Here is a 19,491-nt window from a genome sequence, read left to right as displayed (position 1 = left end):
CACCCTCTCAGTCTGCCCTGTGGACTGCAGATTATCCCTTCCTGTGAAATACTCCCAGTCCCACAATTTGTTTTCAAATTTGCACAGCTAATATTTGCTCTGTGTAAATAAGTAGTATGCATTTCAACAAGTATTAAATGGTCTACCTTGCCAGTTAAAGTGATCAATTTTTTTTTTTTTTTTTTTTTTGGTGAGAAAGAAAACAGATTGTCTCTTTTTCCTTGGGATCCAACTCCTAGTAAATTTTGATGAATTTTGTTAGAAAATCCTTCTGTTTTTTATCACTTCATATTATTTAGTTACAAGTTTATTTTTGGAGCAGTTTACACAAATTTTGTAAAACAGTTTGCATTTTATTGGCTTATTCTTGATCCTGTCTGTAGAAAACTTTGAAAGGTGTGTTATTTCCAAGTCACTGCTAAAGAAGTGTTCAGCTGGTAAGTACAGCACTTTAAAGGGATAAGTGAGCCTGGAATATAATAACAGAACATGGGTTAGTCCCTGGTTTCTAATTCTTTAGAAACCATATATCTCCATGGGCTATAGCTTTATTTATTTATTTTTTTAATTAATTTATTTATTTATTTTTGGCTGTGTTGGGTCTTTGTTTCTGTGCAAGGGCCCTCTCTAATTGCGGCAAGTGGGGGCCACTCCCCATCGCGGTGCGCGGGCCTCTCACTGTCGTGGCCTCTCCTGTTGCGGAGCACAGGCTCGGGGCGCGCAGGCTCAGCAGTTGTGGCTCATGGGCCCAGTTGCTCAGCGGCATGTGGGATCCTCCCAGACAGGGCCTGAACCCGTGTCCCCTGCATTAGCAGGCAGACTCTCAACCACTGCACCACCAGGGAAGCCCTGGGCTATAGCTTTAAAAAAAACTTAATTGAGTTATAACTTTCATCCTATAAAATTCATGTGTTTTAAGGATACAATTAAATGATTTTTAGTAAATTTACAGAATTGTACAACCATCGTCACGATCTAATTTTAGACCATTTCCATCATTCCCCCAAAGAAACTCCCAGCCTGTTTGCCGTCACTCTCCATTCCCACCAGCAACCACTATTGATAGGCTGAGTCTTTCTTTTATAACAACTGGATACAGAACTATAGTTGTCCAGTCTACCTTAGCGTGAGATAGTAAATTAGTACCAAAAATCAAAACGTCTATTCTCTACCCGAGCATATCTCTTCCAGAGTTCAGAATTACAGTCATGGGTAGCTGTTTTTTCAATTCTATCTTTTAAATTAAAAAAAAAAAAGTTTTCTTTCCCCCAGTCCATTCTCAGAATAGTGTCACAAGCCACCTTACCCACCTGTCCGTTTCCCTAATTTAAATCTATCATACTTGTACAGATGTGGGACCTGTAATGGTATGACAAGGACTCTTTTCGATGTTCCTTTTTTGTTGGGAAAGTATTTCACAAATATACGCAATAATTTTTGAATAAACAGTGGATCTTCTTTTCAGTTTTCAAGAACTTGTTAGTAAAAATATTTAACAAATTTTATGGGTGTTTCTGAAATTAGAATGCCATGACTCACAAGGCACCCTTGTTTCTGTAAGCATATTAATGCCTATCCATTTTAGGCAGGAGGATTTTTACAGGTAAATTTAGCTCTAAGAATGTAAATAAGGAGAAGCTAAGATGTCTTGGTCTCTGCAAAAACTTTTATAGGCATAAAACTTCTTAGCTAAAGTGAATGCTGTTAACATAGCACTAAACCTATATTATAAATGTAATATAGTGGTTTGTTAGTTACAGTAGTTATAATTAAATGGCAAGTATGGGTAACAGGGAAATACTTAACAGGCTCCTTCCCTCTCCCTGCCAAGAGAGGTGATTTATATATTAAATTTTTTTCTAAGTTTATATTAATTTTTGCAAAATTATGAAGATTTAAAAATGCCTGTAATGTTATCTGGAGACTTTCCTATGTACTTTATGTATCTCTCTGTTTTAAAAAAGCTTGTCATTGATTGTCATTGATTGTCTCAATCTTTTTTTTTTTAATTAATTTATTTATTTATTTATGGCTGTGTAGGGTCTTCGATGTTCCGTGCAGGCTTTCTCTAGTTGCGGCGAGCGGGGGCTACTCTTCATTGCGGTGCACGGGCTTCTTATTGCGGTGGCTTCTCTTGTTGCGGAGCACGGGCTCTAGGCGCGCAGGCTTCAGTAGTTGTGGCATGCGGGCTCAGTAGTTGTGGCTCATGGGCTCTAGAGCACAGGCTCAGTAGTTGTGGCACATGGGTTTAGTTGTTTCCGCAGCATGTGGGATCTTCCCAGACCAGGGCTCGAACCCGTGTCCCCTGCGTTGGCAGGTGGATTCTTAACCACTGTGCCACCAGGGAAGTCCTAATCTTTTTCACTGACTATATTGTTGATTGTTGACCTATAATATGTAATGCACTAGAGGTAGTGATGTGGTATTAAGAACAGGGACTCCTGAGATTGGATTCCTGATTCAAATTTGAGCTCTGCCACTTCCTACCTGTCTGACCTTGAGCATCTCACTTATGTCAATTTCTTTTCTTTAATATATTTCCTAGCAATGTTATGAGGAATAATTAGATATTACACAAAGCACAGTACCTGGCACATAGTAACATTTGCTGAGGACTATTATATTGTGGCCATTTTATTCTACAACGTGACTTTTTAATGGCTTTACATGGTGACCACTGGGTTTTCTGTTTTAAGGGCTGAGAAAGCTTAATGTCTATTAAGAAACTCATCAGCTCTTTTGTTTCCATTGATCTTCAACTCTGTTTCAGGACCTTGTTTTTCTTAAGCCTTTAAACAACTCCTAAATCTCTTTCATTCAGAATTGCAATTTGTAAATGTTAGCACCACATTGTCTTTGGTCAACTCTATCTTTAACAGATTACATCTTTTTAAACATTGAAACCCACATATAAACTTAGATAAGTTTCCTTAATTTTTAAACTACATTTACATGTTTAATACATCTTATCTTCTTAACCACTGCAAACCACAAGGAGGCCAACATACAAATTTAACAAATTTGACAAGCAAAGCATTTCTAAGCCCGGCAGCTGGAGCTCATGTCTGCATTTAACCTCTCCTGTGGGATGCTGTCCGTGAGCTTCAGATCAGAACTGGGAGTGAGTCATGAGTCTCCCACTTGCACCTTTTCTTCGAGCCTTGAACCTCTGTCACGTGGCCGCTTTCCTATTTTTTTTGGTAAACCATAACCTCTGATATGAATCACTGAGGTCCTACACCTCCTATCTAAGTTTGTACTTAATTGGATACTGCATCCTTCTTATAGTATTAATATACTTGTCTCACAATTCTGTAGTTACTATATCAAAATACAGTATTAACATGGCTATAATTTATTTAATCCCCTGTTGTTGGATATTAGTCTGTTTCCAATTTGCTCTTATAAATAACTGTGTTGAAAGCATATTTGTAGAAACATTTTGTGTACATGCTTATTTCCTTGGGATAAATTCCCAAAATAGAATAACTGGGTACCATTACCTCAATATTGGTTGTATAATGTAGTCTAACGTCTACTGGTACAAACCTTCTACTGCTGCCCCCATTTTCACTCCCTGATGAACCTTAGAATTATTTTTTGTCAAATTACAGGAAAAATACTCTTGGGATTATTAAGAGAAAATGACTAATGTTGTATACTAATATGGTAAGATCAAACCCTTTATGGTATAATAGAGGTGAAATAAAACATAGAAGCAAAATTATGTATTTTCTTGTAATTTGACAGAAAGATCCTGAAGTTCCCTTAGGGGTGAAAAGTGGAGGATTTTTTCCACTAGATATTAGAACACATATTACACAGCTAAAATAGTGGTATTGGCATTGAAAGAGCACAGCTATATACATACTTCTGTTCCTACTATTGAATACTTTCTCTCCCCCAAATCAAGTGGATACTGAATTTTATCAACTGCCTTTTTTAACTTCACTCAAGATGATTGTATCTTTTCTGTTTACATTTCTTTTTTGTATTTAATAAAGTACAAATTAGTCATTTCCTAATTTGAAACCTTCCTTGTATTTCTGGAGTAGATCATACTTAGTTCTTAAAAACAAAAACAAAACCTAGTAAAACAGTATCACTGTACTAAAAGTTTCAGAGTTTCACAGTTGCCTTCAAAAGAAAGATTAATCTATAGAGATCTTGAACTTTAAAAATATTATCTAGACTAACTTCCAGTATATTGCAATGTAAGAGAACTTGGAAATCTTTTCATCTGCTTTGTGCTCTGACAGAGGACCCTGAACAAGTGACCTAATGGGATTGCCATTCCTCAAGAGGAACTGTTGTGGCTTTTGTCACTTTCCAGATCCTTTACTGGTAGGAAAGTCTCACCATAGGAATGAGTATGTTGTAATCATCATCTTGATGATAAACATTGCATCTCAAGATTGGCTGACACATGATGAATGTGCCTTGTATACTTAATCCTCTTGATGAAACCCCAAGGAAAATAACAATCTCGCCACTAATATTGATAAATGGGCCTTGTACTCACAGAGTGCTATTGCTCCCAGGAGCACAAAGCTCTCCAGGATTAATTATTTCAGTCATTCTCACAGTTGTCCCAGGAGGTGGATGGCTGAACGCTTCCTCTTTAAAAAAAAAGGTAACTTTTCTCTTCTGTTCTACATTCTGTGTTCTAGAACTAGGTAGCTATCTTTTCAAAGACCATCTGTATGTCCGCTGGTGGACTTGGGTTTCAAAATCAACACGCTTCTTTCCCCTGTAGACACCAGGCTCGGAGCAGAGGTGTAGTAGTAAAGTTGGACGGAATTTGGATATAGTTTGGCAAGATGCTATGAGTGGTGTAGCCTGAAGTTCGTAACGAGAGACAGGCAGTGGCTGAGTTAGTGCTTTGGTACCTCCGTTAGAAGTAATTGTCCATGGTGTTGAAGGTTTGTTTTTGAAAATGCCTTACTCAGGCACCTCTTCATTATACTTGTCCTACAACACTGAGCTAGGGCAATATAGAGAATCTCTGTCAGTCTTCTTTTACAGAGAGGGGCCCTGGTCCTTTCTCACCCTGCTCTGATGCATTAGTATCTGGGGGCTTTTCACAGGGGCAGAACAGTAGAAAGGTGAGAGGTCCAAAATTTTTGGTTCTACCCCTTAGCCAATCTCCGTCTCTTCTGTTTCCCTGCCAGGCTAACTTTCCTCTTGCTTTCACTTCCTCGGAAATGGACAGTGGCTTTCTGTGGACACTTCTTTAGGGATACAGCTAAGGCTACATTTTGATCTAGCGATCCACCTCAGCTTTCTTCGTCTTAACAATATGCCAGTTAGTCTTCTCCAAAGTTCTGCTATTTTAGTTCCGTCTCTTCAGCTAGACTTCAAGCTCTTTGGGTGAATGTTCAGGTCAGTGTTTTTCTTTTTTTTTTTTCAAACTCCTTTTAATTGCACCCACATATTCCTCGGTGCTGGGACATTTAGGTGCACAGTAAACATTTGTGGTTGATCATCTATTTGCCATTCACAACTGTCAAGAAATACTGCTTGTCCATACTGACTGTGCCATTTTAACTTTTTTTTTCCTTTTTCTTTTGTTAAACAAAGGCCTAGCTGTCACCACTTTGAGTTTTTCCTCCTCCCTATTTTTCTCCCCTGAAGTTACCCTGAAGGGGAGGTCTTTAAAATGAAAAGGATTGTGCTTAAGTTGTGCAGTGTACCCTGGGTGGGGACTAATTACAAGCTTTGAAAACTTCTTCAGGCAGCTGGGTTCTGGATCGGGCCGAAAATACTGCTTTCCTAAATTGACAACAGCTGGGGCCGTGTTGCTGGCACATATAAAAGAGGTGGTGCTGGTGCTCTGTGTTGTGGAGAAATCTTCACTCTTTAGAGCCTGTGGAGCTTTAAGCAGAGGGCACCTTTCATCACTGGTGTCGTGGTGGGTAAGTGCCCCGAGCTGGTCCTCTGGGTCCGCGTTTCTGTTGTTTGGTAGAAATTGTGGTGACTGTATCGAAATGTTGTCAGTTACTAATTTACCATGTTAGTTGTAGTGAATTATTTTATCCTTCCAGTAAGGAGTAGAATTTCTCCCTAAATGGGCATAGCTAATAAGGCTTTGTGTATCTTTTCACTGTGTTATTTTGAAGGCTGTCAGCTTTCCTTCTGTATGGTGTGCATCTCTGTATATAAAAGGATAAACAGAGGTAGTGCCATTTAAAGTATCTTGAATGTGTAGTTCTTGAATATGTAGTTCTTGAATATGTTCTGAAAAAGAGTCACTTAAAAAGATTCCAGTTTTTAATATGAAAGTAGAAAGTTGACCATTTTGACAAATGCAGAGACTAACAATTATTCTATGCATGTAAGCAATTCATCACAGTTTTTTATCCTTTAAGGTTCATAGAAAAGACACAGTCTTAGGAAGGAGTGATGTAATCTCTGGGTGGGTCTAGCTTTTTATGACCTCATGGTTTGCAACAAGTGATAGTGTCTGATGAAGTGTTTGCAATGCTGGGTCCTGACTTTTATTTATAGAAGTTTAAAAGGAATTGTTTATTAAAATTTTCCTATTTATACTGACATTAGCTCAAAAAGAGAAGAATTCCAAGGTGAAACAATTCAATGGTTTATTTTTATTTATTTATTTTTAAATTTTATTTATTTTTGCCTGTGTTGGGTCTTTGTTGCTGTGTGTGGACTTTCTCTAGTTGCGGCGAGCGGGGGCTACTCTTCATTGTGGTGCGCGGGCTTCTCATTGTGGTGGCTTCTCTCGTTGCGGAGCACGAGCTGTAGGCACACAGGCTTCAGTAGTTGTGGCACATGGGCTCTGTAGTTGTGGCTCACGGGCTCTAGAGCAAAGGCTGAGTAGTTGTGGCACACGGACTTAGTTGCTCCGCGGCATGTGGGACCTTCCCAGACCAAGGCTCGAACCCGTGTCCCCTGCATTGGCAGGTGGATTCTTAACCACTGTGCCACAAGGGAAGTCCCTCAATGTTTTATAAATAAACTCCATCTCAGCAGCTTTAACTATGTTCTGACGATACATTTATAAAGCAAATGGCTTTGGTATTTGTTTCCTTATTTTGATAATGTTTTTGTTTTGGATGTTTGACAACTGGACAAGCACAGTTTCTGAACATAGTTCTGTTTTGTTTTTACAGGTGGGATAGCAACATCTTTGGGGGAAAGAAAATTGGCTTCCTTTCCTGAGAGCGGTGAATGTACAGCAGATGGTTGTCCAGGAGGAACCGTAGTCCGATGGAGACCCTCTATGTTTTGTACTAGGAAACAGAATCAGTTGTAAGAGTCCATGTTGATCTTGGCAGTAGAAGGATTAAAAAAAGTTGAGTTTCCACAAAGAACAAGAACTTTACCATCTCCTTTTTGGTCTGAAGACCGGAGGACAATGGATATCATAGAGACAGCAAAACTTGAAGAACATATGGAAAACCAAACCAATGATCCTGCGAACACTTACACAAGACCTGCTGAACCTGTTGAAGAAGAGAACAAAAATGGCAATGGTAAACCTAAGAGTTTATCCAATGGGTTGCGAAAGGGCACCAAAGAGTACCCGGACTATATCCAAATTGCTATCCCCGTGGAATCGAGGAACCAATTTCCCCTAGAGTGGTGGAAAACGGGCATTGCCTTCGTGTACGCTCTTTTCAACCTCGTCCTGACAACCGTCATGATCACGGTTGTGCACGAGAGGGTCCCTCCCAAGGAGCTCAGCCCTCCACTCCCAGACAAGTTTTTTGATTACATAGATCGAGTGAAATGGGCATTTTCTGTATCAGAAATAAATGGAATTATATTAGTTGGATTATGGATCACCCAGTGGCTATTCCTGAGATACAGGTAAGTAAGGTCTAACATGTTTTGGGGATTGGCCATGAGTTTATATTTTAGTGAGCCGGTGTGTAATTGAAATGATCTTTCTCGGTTTTATCTGATAAATTCAGTCTTATCCAGGCACTTAATGAAAATAATCAATAGAAAGATCTACAGCCTTGAGTAAATCCAGTCATTATTCCATAAGCATTTATTATGAAAGTGGCAGCTGTGTGTGAAGGTGCAGAAGTACTGTGGTGGATGATTCAGACTTTGTAAATTTAAGGTGCAGTTCTAATTTCAAGCAACTTGGCACTATGGTATTTGCATGATACATTAAGAGCCTTGGAAAGGAAAAACATTCACTTCATCATGCTTGTGTTATTCCAGGCTCTTGACAGGTGGGGAAAGTTGTAGGCTGGGAAGCTTTTTTCTCTGTTACTCATAATGTGATGACTGTATTGGTCAATTGCAGGCTTTGAGGTTTGCCTGTCTTCAAGAGCTCGAATTTTACATGTCTTTTCCTTTTGCCTTTTGGCAATCCAGTCACAAGAGTTTGTTTAATAAACTGCATTTAGAAGTGGGTCCATGCGGTTTGGGTTTTAGATTTCTAAAGTAAACGTGCCTTCTGGTTTCCTCAAGCCATCACAAAGGAGGATTTAGTTCATTGGTTTAAGTCTTCCCATTTTAGAATAGCAGGAATCAGGAAGTGTAGTAAGCCAGGTACTTTTGCTTTGAAGATACTTAAAAATAGGACACAGCTCTGAGGTGGTTATTTCTGCTTCCCTGTTGAATTCTGACTGCTAGTCCATTAAGAAAAAAGGCCCCTCAATTTTCCTTTTGTCCTCAGCCATCATTCAGATGTTTTTTCTCTACTAAGATTCTAATAATTAAATCACAAATATAAGTTTAATGAAAACATTGCCCATAAACGGAGGCTTTTGAAAGTGTAATACATGCTAACATAGTCAATACACTTCAGAGTCAAATAGGGTTTCAGTAATAACGTCACAAGATCATTTTTTGAAGAAGGAATTTATGCTATATTGTTCTTTCAATTGGTTGTTGCTTTGAGATTTGAAGAGTTCAGTCTCTTTGTTAAAGAGTTCTGCACATGCAGGTGTGCAGTTTTGAAAACTTATTCCACAAACTGAAGTCATTCCTAAGCATTTTCTTTAAAATATTTCTCTTAATAATGTATAAGTAAAAGACATAGCTGTCAATTGTCTTTTACTTAGTAGGGGAACTTTACCCTAAAGTTGTTAGTTGTAACGTGCTTTATGCTAAAAGCAAACACAGTGTAGCTGTTGAACTTTAGCGTTTTCCTTTTTAGTGTCTGGAATTGACACTGAATATAAGAGAGACTGCGCAGGCCAAAGATATTTGCTCTCTCCTTTGTTTCAGAGCAAAGTTTTATTTGTATATGTGTGTGAAAGAGAAATTTCCCAGGGCCGGGTAAGTAGCTGGCTTCCAGCCTTCAGTACAGTCTTGGTGTATTTGCATCTTCACGTAGAGGACAGTTGTTACCTGTCTCTCCAGTGCCAACTTCGGTTTTACCATGTCAAAACTTATTTCCACACAGGCCAGCTGCATGTTTTAATGATAGCCACTGTTTGGGTCACAATCCACTAGCAAAACCTTGGGGAAATCACACTAATTTTCCTTTTTCCTTTTCGTATAGAATTGGATCTTATATTTTAGTAACTGGTAGAGTAATTTTTATAACCCGTTTTGAACATTCCAGCTGAATAAGAAATTCTAGTTGTTCTCTCTCTTTCACTCTCACTCTCTCACTTAAAACACCTTTAAAGCTATGGGGGGAAAATATCACTGGCAGTAGTTCTTTAAATAAGGCTGCGGAGTGCCTGTTTAACCTCTTAAATTAATTTTCTGTTCTGAGTACAGCTGAACTCTGAATACTGGAATGAATATAATTGACCCATAATAATTCCTGCTTATTACTTCACCTTGTCTAACAGCATGGAGCACAGTTCAGCACTCTTTTTGAACCTGGGTTTCAATCAAAGGGAGAATAGTTTTTCACTTAACCAAATGGAAGCACTCAGCAATGTTCATTACCTGTTCCTTTTCAGTACTAGAAAAGGCAGGGCTAGAATAGCAAGCCTTTGAAAGAAATGCCTTGCAAGAAATAGATACTTTCATCAACTAGTCAAGGTGTTTCTCTCTATATTTTGACCCCAGAAACCCTGGAAGCTCCTTAAAATAGCTCTTGGAGACAGGCAGCTAAAATTATATTTGTACATGATTCTTTAGAAGTCCCAACAGTTACCTGAATTAGACCTTGATCCGTGGCACACCACAGTCTTGGAGAAAACATAAAATATTCCACATGCCTAAAATTGCCTGTTTTTCCAGAGGTTTTTGATCACTGGCTTTGGAAGTTTGAGAGCTCTGAAAATGGGAGACCTGGAGTAACATATTTTGTGTACTAGGGAAGTTACAACTAGTAATTCTAGGGGCTTTGTGGATCCCAGCCATCTTTATAGAGCCCAGAGTTTATAGGTCCACCTGTAACTACACAACAGAGTCACCTTCAGAATTCTTGATGCCCATTCAGGTACCCAAGAGACAGTGGTGCAGATGGGCAAAACCCTTCCCTTTGGAGGACAGTGTGCTCAAAGCCAGCTTCTGGGAACCACTGCCTTAGACTGACGACTTAGGGGGCAAAGGACAGGGACTAATGTTAGTCAAGACAACTGTCTTCACCGAAACATATAAAGTGAAAAAGGACTTGTGGGATTCTTTTTTTTTTTTTTTTTACATCTTTTGATCAAGATTGCATAAAATCAGGATAAACTAATCAGTTTACAGCTTCACTCTTAAATGTCCTTAAATGCACGAGGACACTTTGAACATCTTCAAAATATAATTTTCTGAACATCTCTGTAGTCATAGACAAAATAGTTCATGCCTAAGTTGTCAGAATATTTTTGGATAGTCCCCAAATAAACCTTGCTTATATAACTTAGGTTAAAAGAGTTGTCCCATTTCCCTATGTGCCCAATTATGTCGTATCACCTTAGCTCATTAGTTAATTCCTCTGTGACCGTGGCTCGCTTATACCTCTGCTGTGTTCTCAAGAGAGGGTTTATTAATGCAGTGAGTTGACTGACAACGTAGAGAGGTCCATTGAATTCTCTGGCAAAGAGGGCCTTTTTTAGGGGTGGTAGTTGTGTAAAATCCTTAATCTACTTTAACACCCCCTCTCCCCAGAGACTCATTCCTTTGGGGCCCAACCCACCTAGATTAATTGCAGTATGTGAATCTTCAGTTCTGAAAACTGCAATTATTCTTTATTCTGTTAAACATTATTTTATGTTGCCTTAGGAGCAAAAAAAACCCATAAACCTGTTTTTCCCCATCCCTATTTTTCCTTTAGGTCAATAGTGGGGCGCAGATTCTTTTTTATCATTGGAACTTTGTACCTGTATCGCTGTATCACGATGTACGTTACTACTCTCCCTGTGCCTGGAATGCATTTCCAGTGTGCTCCAAAGGTAAGCGCCTCTGAATTACCATTTAGAGGACATTAAGCAAACAGTGATTGAACACCTGCTCTCTGTTATACATTCTCCTAGACACGTTCATATATGTTAATTGAAATCTAGCATGTTTTGTTTTGCTTTAGATCTTGGGGGGAAACCTTAAAATGTGTTCATAAAACTGATATGTTTTCTGCATAAAAAATTCATTTTCTGCTAACTGGAAGTTACTATTGGGTCTTTGACTCTGCATTTTTGCCTTCTCATTTGCTCATTCATGAATTCATTTTGAAAGTATTAAGTTCCTGTTATATACCAGGCACTGTGTAACAGCAATGACCAAAACAAAGTTCTGCTCCTCCGAGAACGTATATTCTTATTGAAGGATGGCGACAGTTAAATGAAGTCATAACTTGTTACACGGTGGTAAGTCAGGTGGCTATCAGATGGAGAACAGTAAAGCTGAGTAAGGGTGAAAGGGACTGTGAGGGTAGGTACTAATTTATAGACTGGTCAGGAAAAGCTTCTTCAATAAGAAAGCTTTTGGGCAGCCAAGATGAGGGAGTGAGCCATGTGAATGGGGTGAGAACTCCAGGACAAGGAAATAATTTAATCATAGTGCATTCAGGGAAGAGCAGGGAGACACGTGTGGCTGCATAGAGTTATGAAGAGTTGAGATGATGCAGCCACAGATCTCACAGGGCCTCTGTGCCCATTGTAGGTGGTGCCCATTGGTGGTGGCAGTGGAAATGAGGAGAAGCCGTTTGACTCGGGATGTATTTTGAAGGTAGAGCCAACAGGATGTGCTAATAAGTTGGATATGGGTTTAAGAGAAAGAAGTCAAGGATGACCTCAAAGCTTTTAGCAGCTGGAAGGATCGAGTGGCCTTTCACTGAGATAGAGTGTGAGAATGGATACTGAAACTGTTGTAAGCAGGATTTATAGTTTCTCCAGGTAGAGTCATTTCTCAAGAGAGCTGTTAATCATCTTAGACCCCAGTGTGCCCTGGTTTAAAAAGGAAACTTACAAATCATGTGCTTTCTGGGCAAGAGAATGAAGACTATCATATTTAACTGAACACTAAGCAGATGTCCAAGGTGGAAGGAAAAATAGAGTTGTTCTGAAGAAGTCAACAGTCTCCATCACCAAATATAGGTGTGGTTTGGAGAAGCTATAATTTTCCAAAGCCATCAAAGCAGAAAGTGTCTGTAATTAAAAGTGTACATATTGAATTTAAACATTGACTGATTTTTAGTGAAACTAATTTAAGTCATGGGAGAAGTTCAGAAGCATAATAAACACTTCTAAGGGGTTATTGCCATGGGTTAAATGAAGAAATGGCCACAGGAAAGAAGGCAAGCCCATCCTAGTAACGGGTGAGGTTTGCAGGGATGAAGTGCTATGATTACAGAAAGCATGTAAAGATTATCTTCTGTGGAAAAGTTGCAATTTTCAGAAGCCACAAGAGCAAATGTACTGCTGGGTAATCAAGCTACAAATGTTCACAGTGGAAGCTCTGGGAACAGCCCCTGTGTTCAGATGTCAAGACCTAAGACCTTTTCCTGAAGCATCAGCAGGCTATTGGTGCCTGGATTGTGGTTCAGTAAAACAAACACAAATCAATTTGTTTCAGTAGAGGTGATGTGGTCTTATAGAGCAAGAGGCAGAATTGCATTCTATTTGTGGTTCAGCCGCTGGCTTTGAGTGCTCCTTAGATTTTTGTGGTTACAAAACTATTAGATAATCTACCTGTCTCCTGTGTTGCTGACTCTATAGAACGCCCTTAGTGACTGAGAGCAATGACAGAACTGTGTATACTGAAGCCACTTGCTATGGAAGGTTATCTGACTAGTCACTGATGCCTCACATCACTTGTTACTTAGTGGATGTGATCACAGAAGCCATCACAGTGATAGGCCCTTAGTGAAATCCTTGGCTCTCACAGTTTTCCAGTTGCCTTCCCCCTTCTCCATCCTATGGTTTACTTTAAGTCCTTGGCTTAATGATTTGCTTCTTCCCACACACCCAAGTCTTAGTTTGAAGTTGCAAAATTTGAGTTCTGAAAATTGTGTTTAAATAGATATTGACCTAGTTATTGGAACTCAGATGAAATGATTTAGCTTCTCAAACCCCTTTTGCCACAGGAATGTTGGGCTGGCACAGCTACATTCCTTTCCCTGAGAAAGCTTCCCTCTCATCCTGGCCATAGAGGTCCAAAGGACTTCTCTTCTAAATTGAAGGGATGGTGTGTGGATGGTAAGGTTTCTGGTTTGGCAGCAGCCAAGTTGGGCTCTCTTGTACCTAATTTATTTTTGTGGGAAATGTTGTGTGGAGGTCATAGTTTGAGGAACCCTTGAGAACACTGAGCTCTGTCTGTTTTGGCTATTATGATCAATGCTTCTCTTCCTGGTTTGCCACATCTTCAGTTTCATATCCAGCAATGGCATAGAATGGGTCTGAAAACTGAGGAAATTATGAGGAACTAGAGTCTTTAGTGGTGTGTGATAGAGGGCCTCAATGAAATAGAACAGAACTAGAAAATAATCTGTTAATCCCAGCTCTCACTATTACCCTCCCCCTTCCCAGTTTTCTTTCAGCCCTCTTTTAAAATTTCCTTTCTTGAAGTTCTGTTTAACATTTATGCTGGGGCTTCCCTGGTGGTGTAGTGGTTGAGAGTCCGCCTGCCGATGCAGGGGACAAGGGTTCGTGCCCTGGTCTGGGAAGATCCCACATGCCGCGGAGCGGCTGGGCCCGTGAGCCATGGTTGCCGGGCCTGCGCATCCAGAGCCTGTGCTCCGCAACGGGAGAGGCCACAACAGTGAGAGGCCCGCATACCGCAAAAAAAAAAAAATTATGCTGAGCATGGTCTGACATCTTAAGATAACAGTGACAGGACTGAGGAATTAAGAACTCAGAAAGTACAGAAAAAGCAAGAAGAGAGTCCTTCCTCTGTTCTGTGAAGGCATTTGGAATCAGATGCTATCGGAAATCTCAATACACCAACACTGCTGAAAGAAAGGGGAGAGAAGAGAAAGTGTGGCAGTATTTTAGCTCCCGGTTTAATTATGCCTTTTGATCCATCTACATATCTTTCTGGTAAAGAAATTTAAGTGTTTCTGCCCTTAGAAAATTCGAGTATTGAGTTGGGGTGGGTCAGTGGATAAAAAAATATTATTATAGTTTTGAAATGAATAATGTGTTCTTTAAACTGGGAACACAATGGTCAGGAGGAGTGTACGTACCTTTCTATTTGATCTCATTGTTGACAGTTGTTTGTACCAACCGCACCACCAGAAATTCCTGAAGGTCTGTGGCTGATCTGATAAAGCGCATGCTAGATTCTATCCTCCACATCAAGGGCTTTCACATCATTTTATGTGGTTTGCAGTACGCCTTTCCTGAGGGGCACCTGAAGTGAGTCCTGCAACTCTGTCAACAGTCCTTATCTTCTCCGGGTAGAGATCCTTTACTGCCTTCTAGACCCTGTCTTTTCAAGGCAGGGTCACCCGTTACTTGGCCTGTTTGGTTTAAGGACTGTCAATTCTTGATAAAATGCACATGTTCTCTTGGTTTTGCCAGCTGGGCTCGGCCTAAGCAAACTCTTGAAGAAAGTTGAGTTTCTTTGAAACCTCCAGTTTTGCACGCTGCACTCTAATCCTGTTTCATGTCATTTTCTGCTGCAGAGCCTTATTCTCAACTATCACCCGATCACGGTGTGTTTGCCTTTTTACAAGGGTCACCTGAATGCCAGAAAGCTTTCCAGATCCATAAGATTTTTTTTTTTTTTTTTGCGGTACGCAGGCCTCTCACTGTTGTGGCCTCTCCTGCTGTGGAGCACAGGCTCCGGACGCGCAGGCTCAGCGGCCATGGCTCACAGGCCCAGCCGCTCTGCGGCATGTGGGATCTTCCCGGACCGGGGCACGAACCCGTGTCCCCTGCATCGGCAGGCGGACTCTCAACCACTGTGCCACCAGGGAAGCCCCATAAGATATTTTTAATCAGGAAAGTTTTAGGCAAGGAATCCTGCCCTAATTCCCATTTTACCATATAGGATGGTTTCCCACCTGCTTTGGAGACTCAATTTCTCTACTCCTAGACTGTCTTCTCCTCCAACTGTACACATCTTACCCTCCTTCACCACTACACGTCTACTTGGACTAGACACTACCTGTCTACACCACCAAACAGTTTGCCACCATCATGACTGGCCTGGCCGTGCTTCAGGGGCCAGTTGCTCAGAAGGATCATCACTGAGTATGAAAAGCACTGTATCTTACAACTGTGCCCCCGGTCCCAAGTGAAAATAGTCATTAATGGTCTTTCTATATTTCTCTTCTTGTGTATACTCTGACTCCATTTTATTTCTGAGTGTCATTCTTTGATTTTCTAAACCTATTCACTTGCTATTAGACTGATCGGAAACCCTCCAACCGGCCCTACAGTGTTTCAGTATTCCATTTTCCCGTGCATTCCATCTCAGTCCACTACTTCCTGTATGCTTAAGGTTTGGGTTTGGGGGGGCGGTTTTTTGGGGGGGGTTTAATACAATTTTTAAAGGTTACACTCCATTTACAGTTATTGCCAAATTATTGGCTCTATTCCCCGTGTTGTACAATGCATCCTTGAGCCGATCTTACACACAGTAGTTTGTATCTCCCACTCCCTCACCCCTATATTACCCCTCTCCCTTCCCTCCCCACTGGTAACCACTAGTTTGTTCCCTATATCTGTGAGTCTGCTTCCTTTTTTGTTATTTTACTAGTTTGTTGTATTTTTCAGATTCCACATGTAAGTGATACCTGTATGCTTACGTTTTAACGGGGTATGAACTTTTGACTGTTGCCTCAAACTCCTGCCCTAACCCATGATTGTTCCCCATGTCATCACGACAGCTTCTCAGGGCTTCTCCACCCTTGCCCAGGGAGCTCTCTCCTGACCTCCTGCCACAGCACACAGGTTATTGCTTTGGAGGATGTTTTTCCTGATCGAGCTACTCATTTTAAAGTTGCCAGTACATCCCTCATCCGTCATTTTCAAGCCTATTTAAATTAGTTAATGTATTGCAGTGCTTTTTAACTGTAAATGTTTTGATCAGATGTTAATACAGCTATATGCACACTTTAGGTTGCCCACCTAACACAAGGTACGAATACACTGTAGAGTATTAGTGATGTGGAGTGCAGCCCAATCAAGTATTAGCCATCTGAAACCCCAACCTCCCCCTGCAAAGAGGAAAGAAAGGAGCTTTGATCTTTTTAGTCCATAACTGTGGTGAAGTCATTGGTTATTAGTATTTTTAAAAGCTTTGCCCAAGGACACACCACCACTAAAATGTATTATTAGTAACATATTGAATAATTTAAAACGTATCACTAAAACTGGCCAGTACAATGAATAAAATTCAGTTTGAGTAGCTTCCCCCTTGGATTCTTTTTGACTGAAGTTAAAAAGAAAAAAAATCACAACCTGGTGGCCTTTCTAAATATCACATTAATTAGGCTAAAACATGATTTTATCAGCTTATAAATTTTTTTCCTGATCTTCTTGTGTCATTCAGCTCAACGGAGACTCTCAGGCAAAAGTACAGCGGATTCTACGGTTGATTTCTGGTGGCGGATTGTCCATAACTGGGTCGCATATCTTGTGTGGAGACTTCCTCTTCAGCGGTCACACAGTTGTGCTGACACTTACTTATTTGTTCATCAAAGAATGTAAGTAATAACTCATTCCTGCTTTATTGATTGTTGTAGTGGGCGGGATCCCTAAGCCCTGAAACTGATAAGAGTCCTTATTCTATTGGAATTGATAGCTATGGAAAGAGGGATATGTGTGTGTGTGTGACGTGTGTGTGTGTGTGTGTGTGTGTGTGTGTTTAAATCATTTCAACCAGTCGTATGTGATTTGAACACTGAAGGAAGGCTTAAAGCTTGGCCCTGTTTTGTTTTGTTTTTTTGCTGTATGTGGGCCTCTCACTGCTGTGGCCTCTCCCGTTGCGGAGCACAGGCTCCGGACGCGCAGGCTCAGCGGCCATGGCTCACGGGCCCAGCCGCTCCGCGGCATGTGGGATCCTCCCGGACCGGGGCACGAACCCGTGTCCCCTGCATCGGCAGGCGGACACTCAACCACTGCGCCACCAGGGAAGCCCGGCCCTGGCTTCTTGCTAACATTTAGCATGACTCCAAAATGTCTAGACCTCCTTGGTTAGTAGTTCTTAAGGTATGAAAAGCTATTTTAATGTTGAAACAAAGAAGAATTATTGTTAAGGTTACTGCAAAAAAGAATCAGTATGTTCCAGAGCCAAATGGAAAGGACTTTTGAATGAAATTTCCATTGTATGGAACATCCATTCCATCATCCCAAATACTTTGGTTAATATTTTCCCTTTTTTAAACCTTTTTTAACGTTTCCTTATCCCACTTTATTCTAGTTTCGTCACTTCCAGTAGCTTTCTGTGCTTTAATATGCATCTTCATGAAACAGTTTGCCAATACTAACCATTTTCTTCTTAGAAAGCAACATGGAGATGAGAATGTGAAATATCTCCCCATATTTATATACTTAATTCCCATTATACAAAATTCTTGTGTATTCCAGTGGCTTTTTTTTTGGCTGGAATGACGTCTTGTTCATTGTGAAGGAGGTTGTATTTGGTTTTAGCTGCCTAGCAGATTTCTGAGGCTTTGTATATTTGGACCCATTCTCTCAAAATCCTTTTGAAGTAGTGATGCTTCTCCCTCCATTTTTTCCAAGCTGGTCGGTATTAACCTTCATCTTCAGTTCCAAGATACCCTATCCCCATGCCATTGTTCTTTTAGAGGCTTATCTCAATTGTCTTCACTTGCAGAGCATATCATGGAGGTCTTTGGGCAGAGACCAGGGGAAGGAGGCTCCTTGGTTAGTCCCCTTCTCTCCCTTCTTCTCTTAGTCTGTCATGAATCCAAACAGGTTTAGACCCATCAAAGTTTATCTTCCAGTGGTGCAGAAGTGAATTCTTGCCCCATAGACTGCCCAGGGTTATAGGTTTTAATTCTGCTTTGAGGGCAATATGACAAAGAGAGGAGAGTCTCTGTAGTAGGTGAAGTTTTTTTTTTTTTTTTTTGGTGACAATTGTATATCATCTGAATTGTTTTCTTTCTGAATGCTACACACAAGCTTTGAGTTAGAAGAGCAGCATGTTAAGTGTTCGGCCTTTGTCATACTGTCTGACTGGAAGGCAGAGGGCCTTCTGCACCTTGTCCCATAGTTCTGTTCTTACACGGTTGGAGAGGGGTGGTGGAGGGGAGGAAGCTAGCTCTGTCTGTGCGCCAATAACTCCCCCTTAAATTTCAATCTTCTGAAATTTCTAATTTCTAATACCTAGTTACAGGTTCTGGGTGGTGGACAGAGCGATTTATGTTGTTTATAGGGCTCAGTCTTTTGCTGTGGAAAGTTCAGCAAAAACTGATCTGTGTAAGATCAGTCATTTTCCAGTCCAGAGGTTCATTTGGGTTGTAGGATCTTCTCTCTAATCTGCAGATCATAAAAGCTTATAGAAGAAGAGGAGGAGGATGGGCTTCCCTGGTGGCGCAGTGGTTGAGAGTCCGCCTGCCGATGCAGGGGACATGGGTTCGTGCCCCGGTCCGGGAAGATCCCACAAGCCGCAGAGCGGCTAGGCCTGTGAGCCATGGCCGCTGAGCCTGCACGTCCGGAGCCTGTGCTCCTCAACGGGAGAGGCCACAACAGTGAGAGGCCTGCGTACCGCAAAAGAAAAAAGAAAAAAAAAAAAAGGAGGAGGAGGATGAGGGCCGGGAGGAGTTACATGTTAGAGTGTTAGAGTGAAGCTACTGTGGGTGGAAAACATAAGGTAATGAAGAGAAAACATCCCAGGAAACTGAGAGTCAGTTTTATAAAATAATTGAAGACCAAGTGATATTACCAATAACAGCAAATAGACATAGTACTATTTTTCTGTGCCAGGCACTATTCCAAGGCCTTGATGCAAATTAACTCGTTTAATTCTTGTAGCTACCTCATGAGGGAAACACTGTTTTTCCCCATTTTTCAGAGGAAACTTAAGCATAAAGAAAGTGAATGAATTAAGCCACAGTCCACAGTTAGTAATTGGAGGATGGGGTATTCAACCACAAGCAGGCTGACTCCAGAGGGTACACTACCAATTTCTTGGCTCTGTTTAGAATTTTTG

General features: G+C 40.7%; 1 protein-coding gene across 7 annotated transcripts in view; it reads left to right on the top strand.

Annotated features, from left to right (window-relative positions):
* The window catches only part of SGMS2 (sphingomyelin synthase 2), an 89,478-nt gene that overhangs the window by 59,738 nt on the left and 10,249 nt on the right, over positions 1 to 19,491 (top strand). For 6 of the 7 annotated variants that reach the window (XM_082600604.1, XM_082600606.1, XM_082600605.1 and 3 more), the window contains 3 exons: positions 7,134 to 7,833; positions 11,207 to 11,324; positions 16,867 to 17,020. In XM_082600604.1, the coding sequence (XP_082456730.1) occupies positions 7,283 to 7,833; positions 11,207 to 11,324; positions 16,867 to 17,020 (823 nt within the window). In that variant the 5' untranslated portion in view covers positions 7,134 to 7,282. Of the gene's footprint in view, positions 1 to 5,845; positions 5,916 to 7,133; positions 7,834 to 11,206; positions 11,325 to 16,866; positions 17,021 to 19,491 lie in introns of those variants that run through there. The other variant, XM_082600610.1, reaches the window with a different exon arrangement.

This window comes from Mesoplodon mirus, assembly GCF_964341445.2.
Source record: "Mesoplodon mirus genome assembly, chromosome: 2".
Classification (NCBI taxonomy): Eukaryota; Metazoa; Chordata; class Mammalia; order Artiodactyla; family Ziphiidae; genus Mesoplodon; species Mesoplodon mirus.
Note: the sequence above shows the minus strand (reverse complement) of the source record. Positions and strands in the feature narration are given on the sequence as shown.